We start from the raw sequence: 18,289 nt of genomic DNA on the forward strand, positions 1-18,289 counted from the left end.
GTGCGTTGGATGCGTCACGTTGCCCAAGGTCATGACGCTGTGCCTCAGTTGAAAGGGTTTAGGAGAAAGGCTTTTTTTTCTCACTTTTTGTGTAGTCTATTTGGGGACTTACCTGTGCAATTTAATAACAGGAAATATGGAGACATCGAAATCAGAGGGCACAGTTACATGAATGTTTTCAAAATGACTAGAAAAACATTTTCAGGTAGAAATGGAATAGTGACAGCAAACGATGTTAGTGTACCCTGACTACTGCATTGAATATAACCTAGTGCAACTCATCCCCGCCACGGCTCTGTAGCTATTGTGAAACTTGCGCAGTCCAGATTGCATTGCGTCAGAATCAAATTGAAAGATTAAAATAAAAGCACGGGGATTACATAACTGAATTTCCATACATTTGCCGTTTGGCGTTTTCTCTCAATTAAAATAACAATGATTGGATTTTTTTTCTTACACATCATCAAATAAAGAAATGTACAAAAGTTTATGTCATTTCACTGCACCTGCAACCTTCCTGTGCTTCACTGCTAAGAGAGTGTGCCACGCACGTGACGAGCGCATCCACCCGCGCACAAAGAAAGCGCTTATCAGACCAGCGCACACTCTTAAATAATAAGACATGCAAATAAGAGCGCAAAGTCCGCTGCAGTGTGGACAGTGTGACGGCGGTGCGCGCGAGCAGTGCGCGTAACCGCTCCGCGCCGGTTGGGCTGGAGCGGTGATTGTGGAGAAGACCCGATAGTTTTGGTAAACCCGCATCGTGGATGAGGAACGCACGTGAGAAGGGCCTGCTACGCGACTCTGCCATCGGACTATGCCTTACCCAGCTCTGGAGGAGAGCAACAGGCAAAGCATAGGACGGGAAAGCGCAAGGCGACAAGGAGAGGGGAGCAGGCGGGCGTCTCGTGTGCGCTCCGGAGATGGAGATGACAAACTGCAGCCTGCACGGCGACTCCAAAGTCGACTGCGTGAGCTGCGATGGCCTGATCAGCCGAAACCGTGGGGACTCCGCAGACGTGTCGGTGCCACTGACACTCCCCGGGAAACGGACAACTCACATGGAGGGAGACGACCTTTACAGACTCCGAGACAGAAAATTATTACTGGAGGATAAAAAGCGTCTGTGCGCGTGGACTCTGGGCACCGCTCTCTTTGGGATACTGCTCATGATAATCCACGCAGAAATATGTCCCTATGTTTACACTCCGGTAGGTTTAAGACACGAAACACGTCAGTGTCTTTCAGACATTATCTCCACACCGAAATGCACAGCTTACATTTGAAATTAAATTAAATGTTTAACCATAAAACTTTATCTTGTATAGTTCGCTACCTTCGTCATTTCTGTGTCAGCTGCCGCCTCTTATTATGTGGATTCATGTGAATATTTTTCTTAAAGGTTCTTAAAGCCCACGCTAGAAGTGATGTGACACATTGCTCTTTTGCGCATGTTGTAAAGCGTTTAAATGATAGCATTTTTAATGATAGTAACTTTGCATCTGCAAAGTTAGTCCTCCGCTTGTTCAGCCCTTCTCTGGAAAGAGCAGACAAAGCTCTGACAGCAACATTAAGCTCACTTTCTATTTTCAGGAGCTTACTTTTTTATTGTTTGCCCTTGGACTCATGCTCAAATGATAAATGAACAAATGAACACTACTGCTTCTACCTTAATTCAGAGGAACTAAAGCCTGTAAAGACTTGTTCCGCTGCTGGCAAGCAGCACCTCAAATCAATGTCAACCTTTTAATAATGCACACCTAGATTTGATTTTTCTTAGAAGCACATTTCAGGACACAGCTTTTCATGACTAATTTCTTGGTTAGCAAACAACACTAACCGCAGCTCAGCAGCATAATCTGCACCTGGTGTTTGAACGTCCGTGACCCGCTAATTAGTTAGTTCATTTCCAGACAGTCTATTTGGTAGCACAGACTCATGATATTAAGATGCAGATCTCAGTGGATAACAATGCCAGTCTACACAATCAGCGAATGATTGACCCCCCCCCCCCCTCTCGCAGCACATGCCAGTTCCACATGTGGAAAAAAGTTACAACACGTGCTGCAGAACATCAGACCACATCCATGCTGTGAAGTCAGGGATTGATCATGCTGTCAGAGTCTCACATTTCTAATGCACACCAGGTACACCGCTCTGTCTGTTACATTCAATGAGGTTGACCTGGAGAAATTATGATGGTGAAACTAAATGTACTGGCATAAATATGAGTTCAGAATTTCAGTTTACAAACATGAACCAAGAACAGGTGCTGTTCAACTGCTCCTAACAGCAGGCATCGGCTTTAGTATGATGGAAATGCTGATGCACTGGAAAAGTGTTCTCTGCCCACAGTAAAAGCATATTATTTTGGAGAGGCTTCAGTTCTGATTTAACCATAGCTTATATAACTCATGCCAGGATTCATACTATTTTTTGTAACTTCATGCAGTGCCAAAGTCATGAATGTGAGCTGCACCATGGACTCTTTTTTTTTTTTTTGGGGGGGGGGGGGGGGGGTATCACATAACAGCAGCGTTAATCAAACATAGCATCTATATCTTTCCCTGGAAGTGCACCATATAATATTATTTGTTTTTATGTCATTTTTATGTATGCTGCAGCATATATTTGGAGCGGCTCTATCAAAGTTAACAATCGTCTACAAAGTTGTATTCAAGAAAACCTTTTTCGTGGTTATGCACAAAAACAAAGCTATTTATGGAACGTTTTTCCACATTTCACCTCTTCCCCTGCAGCATGATTGTTAACAGTACTTCAGGCGATCTTTCCACATCATTTAGTGTATAATTAGAGCGTTTGCATGGCCAGGCTAATGGTCTCTCTGTCTTGACTAAGGTTGTTCTAGTTGCCAGGGGGATGCACTTTGACTTGAATGTGACCTTGTGTCATCTTTTCTGCTGCTTTTTTAATTAACTGGCCTTTACAGTTTGAAACAATTTACATGCACCGAGACTGAAAATGTGAGCATTCGATCATTATTGCAGGCATTTGAGTGATGCTGAGACTACAGGTCAAAAAGAAAGTTTGTGACAGATTGGTCCGCCTGAACATAAATGGGAGATTTTTGTCTCATACAGAAAACATCATTTGGTAGACAGCCCATACAGTTTTATAGCATCCTATTGTTGTATCAAACAGCACCTCTCACTAATCATTACTTTGCAGATTATATTTAAAGTCCTGATAATGAATGTCAATATCATTATCACAACTTTAACGTGGCTATATTTCATCCACTGACTACACAGACTTTTGTTTTTTAAACTCATCACAGCAAAATAATCAGCAGAAATGGATCATCTGATCAAAGGTCAAACAAAATGGGGAGAACATTTTTTTTCCACACACGCAGGGCAGCCACATTTGGTATCCGTGTCCCAATCCCCATAGTGGAAATGACTTCTGTGTGAGTTTTGCTTTTGCTTGATATGGGTCAAAAATGATGTAAATCTTTCTCTTTTTGAATTTGACTTATGTAAATGTAGGCTGTGCAAGCCAGATGTGTAGGTGTGCTGCAAGTACTACACATCCTGTTCTTAAAAATGATGAGTTTAATGTTTCGGTGGTTGCTTTTCCTGTTTCACTTTTATGAATCTACATTGCCTGCAAAGTAGCTGCTGATAGTGAACATAGGTTTGCATGATTATGCCCTTTGCACTAAGAAACTTGGGAAGTCACTGGCATTCTTTGAAAATATGAGTACACAGCATGCGTATATCAACAGGATGAGCTGGTGGTGAGCTTGAGGCTTGGTAGGTATAATGTAGACATCGAACAAAGGAGGCAGCTTGATTAGGATGGATTTTATTTTGTTTGCTGCTTCCGTTTATTGGGATGGTAGTTTGGAGGTTAGTACTGTTGCATTATGGCAACAAGGTCCTTGCTTCAGATCCAGGGTGGGCATGGGGTGGCTTTAAATTAACTATAGGTATAAATGTGAGCATGAGTGATTGTCTGCAACCCTGAACTGGACAAGTTGAAGAAGATAAATGGATGCTTCCCTTTCATTTGGTTGAAAGTTTTGGGGTAATTACTATTATTTCTTTAAACATTTGTCAGCAAATGCTTTAATTTTTTCGCCTACTCTTGATTTAAGACTTACCCAGTAAACATTCACTTTATAATTTTCTGTTTCTAAATAGTATATTCTGAACTCATATGGGCATATGGCACAACAGAGAGATTTCAATGTATATCACCAACCAGACAGCAGGAATGTAAAAAACAAAATGAGATGAAGAGGCAGTCAAAACAAAGCAGCATCTCTCTGACGTTAAGAGTGCAAGATTTTCATTTTTTTTTTTACCTTTTCCACTACACTACTTTTGATCTTGTCTGATATTCTTTGTAAACCCACACTTAAATTTATTGCAGAGAATGTACATGAACGTTAATGAAACCACAGTGGCTAACAAACCAAACTCGAAAACTAAAGTCAGATGCATGTATTATTACTTTGGAAAGTATTTATTTATTACAAAACTCAACCCAGACCGCTGACTATTGCGCTAGATATAGTGTTTTGTTTTGTTTTTTTATATTGTTTTGCCATACCTTGGGTGGCCTGTTCTGGTGACACTGGATCCTCATTTGTCCAAGACCATCTGTCCAAGACTGTTAACCCAAAGTAGGTTAAACAGGAAAATGTTACAGAAATAATTTTAGAAACTCGGCACGAAACATGCTGTTGAGCTCTGTGTTATGGTGTGTGGTGAAATGTTGAGCTTTTGCGGGGTCTTCTAATTAGTGCTGGATGAATCACAGACGTGATGTGGATGCTACGGGAGAGACTGTGGAAAACAATGTACCTTGCCAATGGACGTCACACCATACCACCTACACACTCAACTCGCCTCAAGTTTGAAAGTTTGTAATTATCTTTTTGTCAGTAAAACCACACTGAACTATGCTTCTTGTGAAAAAGCAAAAAAGCTTCCACTAATACATCACCTGCACTGACATGTATGGCACAGCATTATAGACAAATATAGGGCCTTTTAAAACTGCTGAGACCAAGGTGATTTGGTTTTTGATTCATCACGTGACACCGTCTCAATTTTACGATGGAGCAAAGCATTATGGTGTGAGTATCTGAGCCTGTAACTGCTTGTTCCGTGGAATGGAAAGTATTTAATTACAAGCACACATTACTTTAATTAAGTGGTTTTGTATGTATTTTTTGGAGTTTACTGTAGAATCAGTAACTCCTTTTTCATTAGGACTAATTACTGTAAATTATGTGAAGCTCATTTTGGAAAGAGTCAAAAAGTAGCCCGCAATTGTACTGTTATGTAACAGAAAGACAAAAATTGTTCAATATAATATATTATGGAAAGAGAAATTCCAACAATACGTTCATCATAAACAAAAAGGGGGCTAATGTACATTTGAGAAAACATCAGATTGTAGAGACTGATTGGTGACCATGCAAAGTAACAGAAATGCAGCCATTATTGGGCAGTAGTAAAATACATGCAGTTAAGCTAGTAGCTTTTTGATTTGTTTTTACTATTTTGTAGTTGTGGATAGCATTTCGTGTTTTATAAAGTTGAATATCTTAGGTCTAGTATTATTTTTTAACCTGGTGAGTGAAATACTCCCATCTGGGCAGTTTCTGGAAGGCAGGTGTTTGACTGACGGCCATTGTATACAACAGCAAAATGGTTATTCCTACTCTTTCCCAAGAATAGTGGGGAATTTTATTTTTTATGTTTGTTTTTGATCATTGAACAATTTGGCACTTATTTCCAAACAAAGCAATTGATCGATCCCTCCACTGGCATGAAACCTTTTTTTTTAAATTATACTTTGTGAATACAATCCTAATTCCAAAAAGGCTGGAATGTTGTGCAATATGTAAATAAAATCAGAACACAAAGACTATGAAACTTTTTTTTTCATGAAAAATGTTACCTCGTTTTGAATTTGATGGCACATCTCAGAAAAGTTGGGATGCAGGCAACAAAAACAGCTGGAGGAGCATTTTGCAGCTAATTAGGTTAACCACTAACAAGTCAGTAACATGACTGGACATAAAACAAGTCTAATCTTAGAGAGGCACAGTTTTTCAGTAAATATGGGCAGTTGTCTACAAATCAAAAAAGAGTGGCTACAATGTTTTGAACATTTCAGAATAATGTTCCTCAACATAAAATTCTAAGGATGTTGAATATCTCATCATGTGCAGCATGTACAGTCATCAAAAGAATGTGAGAATCTGGAGAAATATCTGTGCTTAGGGGACAGAGCATTCTATCTATCTATTGTTAATAAAATATCAGTTTATGAGATTTACAAATCATTACATTCGGTTTGTAGTTAAGTTTTACAGGGCCAATCTTGGAATTGGGGTTGTGTTTTATTATTATTTATGTATTTTTTCCACTGTGATGGACTTGTGACATGTCCTTCTGGTGTCCTGTGAGAGCTGCAATAGGTCCCAGGCTCCCTTGCAAACCTGAGCTCTGCGAGCATTTAAGACAATATATTGATAGATTTTTTTTCAGATTTTTTTCAGTGGATTCTTTAGTTCAGAAAGATGAAAGGATAAAATTTACAGTGTCACACAGAACCAAGACAAAGATGTGCGTTCTCTTCACAATGCCTCAGAATAAATGAATTTTCCTTAGATGAAACAAAGCCAATCCCAGTTTTGAAATCAAAAGAAAAATGTCATATACAGACTGCAGACTGCAGAATTTGACTCTACCTGAGGAGCATGTTAACAGTCTGGAACCCATACTGGCTAACAGTAACCATATGTAGCAAGTTTCTGTCTGTGGAGAGCTCTTATTGTGTCTTTTTTTTTTTTTTTTTTTATCTCTTTGTGCATATTTAGACCAAGAAGAAAAGAATGTACATATATATATATATATATATATATATATATATATATATATATATATATATATATATATATATATATATATATATATATTAGATAATTAAAATATTGTGGTTAAAAGAAACATATTACAGCAACTCCTTTTAAAAATTATTAGTTATTTATTTTTCATCTTCCATCCCTTTATGGTCTGGTTTGATCACCGAATGATGTAATTTCAGGATATTGTTTTTATTTTAGTGTGGATTTCTAGTAAAATGTATTTTTTTCATAAAACAGGTGGATGAAGGAACACTAAAACATAATTTCAGCAAATAATTTCTCATACTCTAGACTTAAGAAGTCACTTGGATGAGTGAAGAAGCATTTCTCCCACTGAAAACGCTGTGTCCACATGAAAAGAATCCACTTATTGGGTTCTCATTCTCTAGGTTTTTTTTTAATTAAACTTCATTCTGCACACTTAATACTCAACCTGGCCTGGACGTGGCACCCCTGACACACTGGTTTGTGTGTCAGGGGTGTCAAAAAGCTGGTTTCCTATTTACACTTTGGCGTAAACAGATTGTTTGTTGTGGGTTTTCATGCTTTTTGAAAAAAACTGACCTGATTTCTGTGTCATTTAAATATAATTGATAAAGACAGGAGAGTTTAATGCACTAACATTGCATATATGTTATTAATGATATAAATCAATGGGGTAAAAGAAGAAATCAAAGATATATTTGGTGTGTGTGTGTCTGAGAGAGCGTATATTCATATGTCTTGATGCATTCTCAATCATCCAGGTAAGTAAATCTCCAAAAGTTGATTCTGTTGAACAGATGAACAGAATCAACTTTTGGAGACATGTGTGTGTGTGTGTGTGTGTGTGTGTGTGTGTGTGTGTGTGTGTGTGTGTGTGTGTGTGTGTACTTACTTTAAAAAATACTTCTTATTATGGACAGTGGGTGCCGTCATATTGCCTGCTCAGGCTCCTCAGAAGCTGATAGAGTATGTCCTAATTTGAGCATTCACCTTCCTGCTCCACTATCTGGCCTTCCTCCACCTCATCTCCTGACAGCTCTAATCTGACTCTCCTTCCACAATTTTGAGTTTAATCTTTTCTGTCTCTCCCTGCCCTCTTCTTCCTGAAATAGGCTGAAAATGTGAGGTAGTAAGTCCTGCTGTCCACTTCAAAGGAAACTAAACAAAATGCTTTGTTTCAGAAGAGATAATATCACTGGGCATTTCTGAAATTCTACTAAATCAAAGTTAAGACTAATTGATGAAATGATTTCGTTTATGGGAGTAGAATCACAATATATGCAAAAAATGATCACTTAACCTCCCTTGTGGACATAAAATGTAGAAGCTGCAATTCCTGTTATTTTGAAAAGAAAGTCCATTTGCTCTGTTTGCCAAACAGACACAAATATAGCATCAATAGAAAGTGCATTATGTCCTCTTGACATTGCAGCAGGACTCGTATAGATTGCATAAATGGCCTTTGACGTAGAAGTCTCAGATTCATGTCCTCCACAAAAGGATAAAATTGAATTGCTGGGTCTTAGGGTAATAAAGTATGTGCTGAATGAAGGACTTGATTTGCATGTAAGTGTTTTCACTCAGTGCTACAGAAGGGACTAGCAGCTATCCAGTTCTTGGGCTATATCAAACCTTGATATATGAAAACATGAAAAGCAGTGAAATTTTAGACATTGCAGAAGAACAGCTGTGTTTTCATAACTCACGGTTCTGTTTTCTCTAACTCTATCTGTTTTCTTCTCAGGGCTCAAACATTGCATTGATCATCAACTGCTCCATCAGCCTGTCAACTGGGTGTCTTCTGATCCTCATTATAGCTTTCCATTATAAGGACATCCAGGTGAGTATGCTTTTTATGTTTTATGGCATCACTTATTGAACTATTACTTATTGTAATTCAATGTAACTCAGCATTAGTTTGGTTAAAATTCTATTTTTTTAGAGATACTTAAAGGCAGCTTTTTAAAAAGCCCCTCTCAGGCCATGTCTGGTAGCCTCAACACTGATTATCTGTGATATTTGCTGCATGCAGGAAAACCCCAAATAAAAATCTCAGCCCACACAGGCATGCGCAATATTGCAGCTGTAATGTTTTTCCAGTCTACGTGGCTTGCTGCCGATTTGTGTGGGAATTTAATATACATGAAGGGATTTGGTTGAAATTAAACAGAGTAAACATTCTTTCATTTTCCCTCTTGCACAGTCACAGCATGCATGTTTAAGAGTGGTAACAACAACAAGTCGCGTGTATCTGATACAAGAGGGGTACTGTCCAAGTGTGTAGAGGAGATAAGGAAGGATAGGCTTAGGGTGGGGACTGATATAGAGACAGTGTGCAGTGATGCATGCTGTAACTGGTGTCAGAAGTGGCAGGCTAAATCATTCAGACCGTCTCAAAGTGTCTTAGTTGGTGGATTAAAGAAAAAGTAATAATTAAGAAAATGATGAAAGAGGAAGTTCTAAGAATGTCCCTGCTTCACTTTCTTAAACAAAATAAAGCTGCAGATTGAAGAAGTGGAAATATCTGAGTCAAAATTTCAATACACATTCATAGTTTATCTCACAGGCTTCTGTCAAATATTTCTGGTTCAAATCTTTAGCGGGCCAAAAATAATTTTCTTATCATTTCCCTTTTAGCACAGCCCAACTATCGTATACTTGCAATCTTTCCCGCTTATAATGCAAAGTATGCATGTCGTAGTAATCCACATAATGAGATTATACTATGCGTATCCCAAAGGATTTTGTTCTTTCTAACAACTTTTTATTCCCCATCATAACTTTGCTGAGGAAATTGATAGAAATGGAAGTCATATAGTTGAAAACACATCAGCAAAATGAAAGCAACCTGCTAATGTCATTAGCAAATATTGTAGGCAAATTCAATTCAGTTTATTTTTATTCATATAGCACCAAATTATAACAGCAGTCACCCTCAAGTGCTTTATATTCTAAGATAAAGGCACTTTCATAATACACAGAAACCACAACAATTGGGCGACCACTTGTGAGCAAGCACTTGGCGACAGTGGGAAGGAAAAACTCCCTTTAAACAGGAAGAAACCACCGGCAGAACCAGGCAGAAGAGAAAAGAAGAAAAAAAACAGACTGTGGAAGACAGCCAGAGATGAACAGTAACTAATGCTAACTAATGATTAAAAGCAAAGTGATGAATAAACATATAGTAAGTGAAATAGAAATGGAAGATGAAGCTAATGACAGAAGCTTTGGAGAAAAAACATCACAGATTTTATTTACACCATATTTACATACCATCATTACATTAATTACATATCATATCCACAGTATGAGAAGAAGATGCAACTGTAATGTTATTGTCTTCCATCTCCAACTGCACTTTGATCAAATTCCTTTCTATTTTTACTCTTTACTGTCCTCCCTCATCTCTCAGCTGTTCATCATTGACCACAACCAGGTGGACTGGCGTATCGCCATGACCAGCCACAGGATTATTGTCATCACCCTGGAGCTGTTAGTTTGTGTTATCCATCCTGTTGGATCATACTGGGGGGTGGGCCTCCATGTGAACTCCTCTTCCACCGTTCCCACTCCATCTCCACTCTGTGTTTCCAGCCACCATGGCGAGGCCCTGATGGACATGGAGCTGCTGTTATCAGTGCTGATGTTCCTCCGCTTGTACTTGGTGCACAGAGCCATCTTGCTGCACAGCAAAGTGCTGCTGAGTGCCTCCTACAGGAGCATAGGCTCACTCAACAATATCAACTTCACCTTTCGCTTTGTTCTCAAGGTACTGATGAACAAACACCCAGCACGCATGCTGCTAGTCTTCATCCTGTTCTTCTGGCTCACTGTGTCCTGGATGCTTACACTGTGTGAGAGGTATGAAGCACAACTGAGACTTTGTGTAATCAAACTGATTCAGAATCGCATTAAACTGATTTTTCATTTGCATGAATGCAGGCATTACAATAGAAAAATATCGTAAAAGGACCAATATGCTGTACAGATTTAAGTATATAAATTTTCTATACATTTTGAATACTGTTTTAATAGAAAATATTAAAATAATTGGCCAAAACAAAAGTCATTAGGGGAAAAACTGTATAGTAATAAAGGGATCTGTATTAAGGAACTTATAATTCAACAATGCTTTGACATAGAGTAGTAGTGTCGTTTTTTTTATTTGCTGCTTTGACTAGCAGGGCCTGTTCAACAAGTTGTACCTGAAGACAACACAACAAAAAAGTCACTCTAAAAGAATTCTTGTTGTCTTTATTATCACCTTTAATCGTCATGTTCACATTTTCTGTGAACTTGACCTTTTACTGGAGTCAGAAACCATAGATTGAAAGGTCATGTGTTTTTCTAAAGTTACGAACCAAACATTTTCAATGACAAAATGAAAGTTTTCTCATAAAAAAAAAAAAAAAAAAATTAATTAGCTCTTTTTCTTAATCTCTCTTCCATCTTCACCCAGGTGTCAACTGACTATTATACACAGAAACACCAAAATGCTCTCCAGTAGTTTAACATTCCTCTTCAGGGTTTGATAGTCAGTTTGACTTTCTGGTTCAAAATGGATTTCCAATAAATGATTACATAATTCTCCCCTAACAAAATTCTTTTTGACGTCTGCCAGCTAAATGTCAGCCTGATCCTCTGCAATCTGCCTGGCTGTTTAAACAGCGTGAGGTCATTTGTTCGTTTGAACCTTAATGGGAGGTTTGCCTTCAGTTTTCTGCTTCTTTCTCGCATTCGTGTATATTTTGACATTTTGATTTGTCAGAAGTAATAAAAGGGCTTATTACTGATAGCAGATAATTTCACCAAATCTGTCAACACGCAACCATTATGCTAGCTGATTACTAGATCCGTGAGCCAGACGGATAAAATGATATGTTATCTAGCTGTGAGGCTTCAGCAAAGTTTATATTGGGCTTGTACTTTTGATGTTTTACAAGTTTATACTGGTTTCGAATTCCCGAACTCCTGAGTGCTGTAAAAAAATCTGCACTGATAAGGCGGTTTGATTAGTACGCCACACCTTCATCAAACAGACTGTGTTTGAGATGTTAAGAAACAAAATGAAGAACCTCAGAGAGTCAGGGAGAGTGTCACAAATAAACTTATGCATTGCATCACTTCAGCTCTTAATTGTATTTGGTGATTCACTGAAATAGTTAAATATAAGAAGTGATTTAGCCTGTAACTGTATCTATAAACAGGTTTCTGGATTAGACTGATATTAGTCAGAATTATCAGCTGCTACTTATACTTATACTCCAGAGCAGCTGTTGAATAGGATTAGAGAACTAATCCTATTCAACAACTGATATTAGAAAACAAACAAAGAAACAACCATACATACAAAAAAAAAAATGTTTTCTGTCTCATACAGTTTCACAACTGGGGGGTGGGGTTAATTGTGGTAATGTTTATTTTTTTAACTCAACTAATACCTCTTTATAATATGTTTCATTACACTTCAGTCTCAGTGCTATGTTGTTTCCCCTGCAGGCAGACCAAAGAATCAACAGGCCATATGGATACAGCGCTGTGGCTCATAGCCATCACCTTCCTCACAGTTGGCTATGGGGATGTGGCACCCAAAACCAACTGTGGCAAGGCAGTGTGTCTCTTCACTGGAGTCATGGTAACTAAGCTGATTTGAGAAAATGTAGTACTGAAAATGATTTTAGATTCACATAAAAACTAAGGGCATACTGAATAAAATAAAACACACAATGCTTGTTCTTCATCAAATGATTGTTTTGGCCTTGTATCAGACAGTGTATGAAAAAGGGAAAAGTGTAGCATCTTTAGCATAGCATCTTTATTTATAATGCACTTTACATCCAACAATGTTGGCCAAAGTTCTACAAATATAAAACAAAGAGAAAACAGTTTAAATTACATATAGAATACCTTAAACGTAAAAAAATAATATAATTGATAACAAACATATTAAGAGACATCAACAAGTCCTGCTGTGTACAGTAAGGCCCAGAAGTATTAGGACAAAGACAAACATGAAGATTTTCAGCTTTAATTCCAGAGGTTTAACAAAGGTATTCCATGAGGAATCACAATCATTTATATACAACTTGATGAACTTGATGAAGTTAATGACTGCCTAAATTCTAGCACCCAGTCGCCTTCAAAGTTTGGTGTTTGTGAAGTGTGCAGTCTCATTTAGATGTTTAATCTGGCAAAGTTTAATCTGGCGTTATTGTTCTTGAGTCTAACCAGTGGTTTGCACCTTGTTGTAAATCCTCTGTAATTCCATTCAGTGAGTTTTGATATTAGACTTTGTCAGTGTCTGCCTCCTGAGGACTGCTCTAGATGTTGTGAAGAGGATTTTCTTATCGATGGTAATAATTCTGTAATCATGCACTTTAGTTGTTAGTGGTCTTTCAGGGCATTTGCTTTGTTACTGAGATGACCAGGTCGTGCCTTCTTTTTAAGACTGTAGCAGGATGTTCACAGCTTTCATTATCTCCCTGATTACTTTAATATGTTTTTTCAGCCCAATGATGGCCTCCTGTTTCCTGTTTACAGGAAGCATTCAGCAAATGCAAATTCAACAATTTGAATCAATTTCAAATCTGTTATCTGCTTATTTTGTCATGGAATAAAAAGGAAAAAGACCTAATTTATCTGAAACTACTTGGCATTCAATTTTCCAATTATTTTTGAGCCTCTGAAAATTAGGGAATGTGTATATTGTAATTCCTAAATTCCTTAATTGAATACTTTTGTTATACTCCTAAAAGTTTGTACTTCAGTCGCATCTTGACTGTGTGAATCAAAGTCCTTTGTGGTGATGTATGGAGACAAAATGATAAAAACTGTCTCACTGTACAAACTGTTATCTCCTTACAGTAGCTGTGAGACAAAAACCCTCAATTCAATAGGGAGGCACAGGGAGTGGAGTTTTTTTAATCTTTGCTTTGCTTGTCTTTGTTACCACTGAAACCACCCGACACACTTTTGAGTGCAAAAACAGACAATAACACACAAAACCAAGAGCTTCTGTCACTGTTTTCACTTTGTCACACTATGTTGTCTCTAAATAGGTTGAATTTTCTGTTATCTTCCATTTTGTTCCATTTCTTCTCTGTTCTGTCACACTGTATTACATGTTGATTTCATGGATAGCATGAAATCAACATGCTATCCATGTTGATTTCACTGGAGGACTTCCTTTTGTGCAATTGATTTCATTCCTGTACTGTGATCTATTAGCATCTTTTATCGTCTGCTAGGGTTTATTATGTTTTATTGAATCCCTTCTCCGTGTATTTTAGCATCATTTGTTCTACTTCATTCTACCTTCTCACCCTTAATGTTCTGTTCCACGTGTTTGTTTCATTCCCTTCTGTTCCACTGCAACAACTATTCCTCCATTTTCCTATTTAATTTTTCCTATTTCATTTTCAGGTCAGTTCAGTTTGGTTCAGTTCACTTCTCCGCTGTTTGCAATCCAGCCTATTCTGCACTGTCCCACTAGTTATCTTTGATACATTAAATTCTTCTTGCCTGAATGCCTTCCTTCCCTTGTGTGTGTGTGTGATTTCGATTGCAGCTGTAAGTTGACACAGTGTACTTCTGCAAGACCTTGATATTACCAGGCGCTCACATGAAAAGACTGAGGGAGGGAAGCTGTCAGCATGCAGTGTACCCTGTGCAGTTTGCACAAAGATCTATGTGAAGTGTGATGGCTCTGCTGAGTGTGCCATAGTGTCTCAGAGAATTACAGCCAGGTTTAAGGTTTTTTATGTGTAAAAGAGCAAAAAAGGACATATATGAACATCTTAAAGTGAGATGTTTTTTTTTAAAACAAGTTAGTTTTTTATGTTAATGCAAAAATGTTGGTAAGTTAAGACTGAAAAAAAGCTGGAGGGAAAGGTCAAGCGAGGGCAAGCAAGGAGTGGCTCCGTGTTTGAAATGGCAACACATTTTGCTGCTGCTTTGAATTCTGGTACAAGCAGATAAGAATCTCGGCCATGGCTCTGGATGTGGGCACAAGTCCGGTTTAGACACCTCTGTGACAGAGTGGAAAACAGTCCTCCCAATCTTTCCCTCTCTCTTTCTCCATCTCCCTTGTTTTCATTAAGTTCCCCCCTTATAAGGCAAAACTTTCCACCATATCCATTTTAGGTGGTTTATTGCCTTTGGCACCACTACAACAGGAGGGTGTGCCAACCTGTGCCCAGGGTTTGGAAAAAAATAGATTTCCCACTCCCATCAGGGCAGCTCTGGGAGCTAGAAACTTGGGGTGATACTCACACCTGTAATATGGTTGAAAGCCTCAATGTTCAGCACTTTGGCCTCTGTCCAGCTATAACTCAATTTGCAGCTGTTTTAAGGAGTTGACACCACTTTTTGCATCCCATCCCTGTGTGAGGATGGATCCAAGGAAAGAGTTTGTACCTCCCAGGTTTAGCAGACGATGTAATGATAGATATTTTGTGGCTGGTGGAATGAAGGATAAATATATCTTTCAGAACTCTGGCTCAAGCTTTATTGCTCATGCTTGGTCTTTCTCTCCCCTCTTTCTCTCTCTCTCTCTCTCCTCTCTTTCTAATGCAAGCTGAAAAGTGGAAAACAGGTAAAAACTGGTTAACTTTTATCTTTATTCGTAATGGATATGAGTGCAGTGTTTTGTCTCTGTCTCCATTGATACATCTTTTTATAGATGTGGATGTGTTTTGCTTTGAGACCCATTCGAATATTCACCATCATTGTGTATTTCCCTATCCAGGAATAGCGCTAAGCTATTCTCAGAGGAAACCCACACTATTTTAGTGCCACTGAGGCCCGTCTAAGCATTGAACTTTTTGTGTAAATTTAATTTTGATTTATTAGATGGAAATACGAGGATCAACACTGAGTTTTCTGAAGAAGTTCTTTCCTTAGAGGGTAATGGACACGTAAAAAGACACGCTGGCCGCTGTCATTGAGCTTAACTTGCAAATTCAGGCTAATCGCTGACGATCTGTTGAGACGACAACAAAAATACTAAAAGCTCTGCGTGTCTTGGGTTTTAGGGTGTTGCCTGCACCGCCATGCTGGTTGCAATCGTTACAGAGAAGCTGGCGCTGAACAAAGGAGAGAAACATGTGCACTTCTTCATGATGGATATCCAGATTTCTAAAAGGGTAAGAGCATGCAACAATTTTCTGCAAACCTGTATAAACACACAGTAATCAGCCGGCATGCCTTTTTTATCAAGTTCTTTCTTTTTTTGTTTTTTTCATTGCTTCCATTTGAAATATTCTGTAGTGGGTCATGTGACATTTGCATGTATGGGTCTTTTCCTGCTTATTATTCTTTTACTTCAAAGTTGATATTTGTGGTTTTGCTTGTTTTCCCCCTGGAATCGCTGCAAATCATATATCCTTTGGGCTACATGAAGTAGGTGTCCGGACAGCTATCGGTAACTGTTCATATCCACATTCAGTGTGCAGATTTGAGAACCATTTAATTTAGATAATCCCTCACAATGAACACCATGTCCGTGTTTGTTGCTGTCAGAGTCAATGGGACAATGTGTGGTAATGCAGTTGTAAGAACAGAGCAACTGGAAGTCTGTGCTGCATTGCCACACAGCATTGATAAAACAAACTAATACACTTTGGTATGCTTTGTATACTTGGTATTCTGGGCAATAAAAAGGAACCCACGAGAAAAGGAGAATTTGAGTTTTTATGGTTCAAAATTCTGTGAAAGTTTAAAGAAAATATTGTTTACTAATAGCTAAATATAAATGACATCAACAGCTCTCTTGTCCAACAAAAAATAATCTTGATAACAATTTATGTTAATATAAAAGTGTAACACATACATTTTCTGAGCTGTGTTGAAGTTCTCATAAATAGTGGCTCTAATTTTTGTAGCATTTGCATGAAAATTTTTGTGCAACAATCCAATAAACATGTTGTAACCATCAATTACCCTCCCTCCCATCACTGGTAGCTGCAGTGTTGTAAGCCAAACAAGAGACAGGATAAAACGGATAGAGATGTCAGGATGGATGAGTCACTGCTTTCCATGTTGCATGCACGCTTTGGTGTTTGATTCCTTTACTACAGGATTGTGTGGGAAGAGAGAAGGGAGAACTGCCAGGCTCTTGATGTCCTTTTCAAGGCATCAAACAGAGGAAATAATCTTATCTCTGTCAGGAAAGAAACTTGTGTCACTTCAGGCCTGTGCAGCAGTGGGCAGGAAACTGCTGACGCGTGTGTTTTGCTTTTAAGGGTGTCTGAAAGTAAGTAGGAGAGGAGTGTGGTTTCAAGTGTCTGCTTGTTGATGGGAAAAAGGGAAGCTTACAAGAAATCATTTTCAGTGTCTTGGTAATACGCAAAAATGTGTAATGACTGACAGATTGTGCAGTCTTGGTTTAAAGCTGTGTTTTGTATAAAGCAGTACAGCTCCCCCCAAACCGTGTAGCAATGTCTGACTGAAGTAGAAGCACTGCTTTGGAGGATACAACCATTTCCTCTCTCCTGGTGGCTGCATCCTGTCACAAGGTGCATCTTTATGCCTCGCTTTTGGTTGTTTTGGTTTGTGTGTGTGCATGTGCATGCATCCTCCTGAGCTTACTGGTGCAGTCCAGATTTACACTGATGGGAACAAGGGAAGACATCTGGATGCAAAACACTGACAACCTCTATTAATAACCCTCACAACAAGGTCGTAGTGACATCATCACAGGGTAGTTACAGTGATTTGAGCAGGAAGGTAAACAGACATGAATAGAATCAAAGAAAAAACAAAACAAAACAGGAGAATACAAGCGAAATCTAGAAATCTCAAGTTCCTAGTTTAGCCGTTATGGCCTGTTTTATAAATTTCTGTATATAAGACTCACTGACCATAACAGCCACTATCTGAAAACAGCATCATTGTACAAAAGGGTGGAACAGAAAAGGCTATCTGGATTTCATCAGCTGGCCTGGACGATGTGTGCTGTACTAAAATCTTTAAAAGTTAACAGTTAGCGGCTCTGCACGAATTTTATCGGTCGAACATCCAAAGTTGATCGATATGTGCTGTCACCACATTTCTGTATGTTTAAGCAGTCAGTTCAAATGTTTCTTTTCCCAGATCCGCCATGCTGCTGCTAATGTGCTAAGAGAATGCTGGCTTCTTCATCGTGCAAACGTGACAAAGGGCAACCGCGGTGAGCACAGAAAACACCAGAGATGCCTTCTGGAAGCCATCAGAGTGTGAGTTACTGTATTGCAAAATAATACCTTCAGGCAGGGTGTCTGTGTGCGTGTTTCAGTCTGTGTGAGGGGTGTACAGTATGTGGGTGGTGGTTTGTGTGCCTTACATGTGTATTTTATGGGTCATTAACTAATTGTCAACATGCTCAGAGTCACCAATTTAAAGATGCTAATTTAGATT

The 18,289-nt window shown here is 38.5% G+C and overlaps 1 protein-coding gene across 4 annotated transcripts in view; it reads left to right on the top strand.

Moving 5' to 3' along the window:
* The first annotated feature begins 1 nt into the window (after position 1).
* kcnn4 (potassium intermediate/small conductance calcium-activated channel, subfamily N, member 4) overlaps positions 2-18,289 on the top strand; it is a 21,950-nt gene continuing 3,662 nt past the window's right edge. For 2 of the 4 annotated variants that reach the window (XM_084942799.1, XM_084942800.1), the window contains exons 1-7: positions 2-1,211; positions 8,640-8,735; positions 10,308-10,756; positions 12,395-12,530; positions 15,471-15,488; positions 15,928-16,038; positions 17,987-18,108. In XM_084942799.1, coding sequence (XP_084798925.1) covers positions 924-1,211; positions 8,640-8,735; positions 10,308-10,756; positions 12,395-12,530; positions 15,471-15,488; positions 15,928-16,038; positions 17,987-18,108 — 1,220 coding nt within the window. In that variant the 5' untranslated portion in view covers positions 2-923. The remainder of the gene's footprint in view (positions 1,212-8,639; positions 8,736-10,307; positions 10,757-12,394; positions 12,531-15,470; positions 15,489-15,927; positions 16,039-17,986; positions 18,109-18,289) is intronic. The other 2 variants (XM_084942801.1, XM_084942802.1) reach the window with 2 other exon arrangements.

The sequence above is a fragment of the Perissodus microlepis genome, chromosome 11, assembly GCF_051167445.1.
Source record: "Perissodus microlepis isolate ML-2025 ecotype Zambia chromosome 11, ASM5116744v1, whole genome shotgun sequence".
NCBI classification, from domain to species: domain Eukaryota; kingdom Metazoa; phylum Chordata; class Actinopteri; order Cichliformes; family Cichlidae; genus Perissodus; species Perissodus microlepis.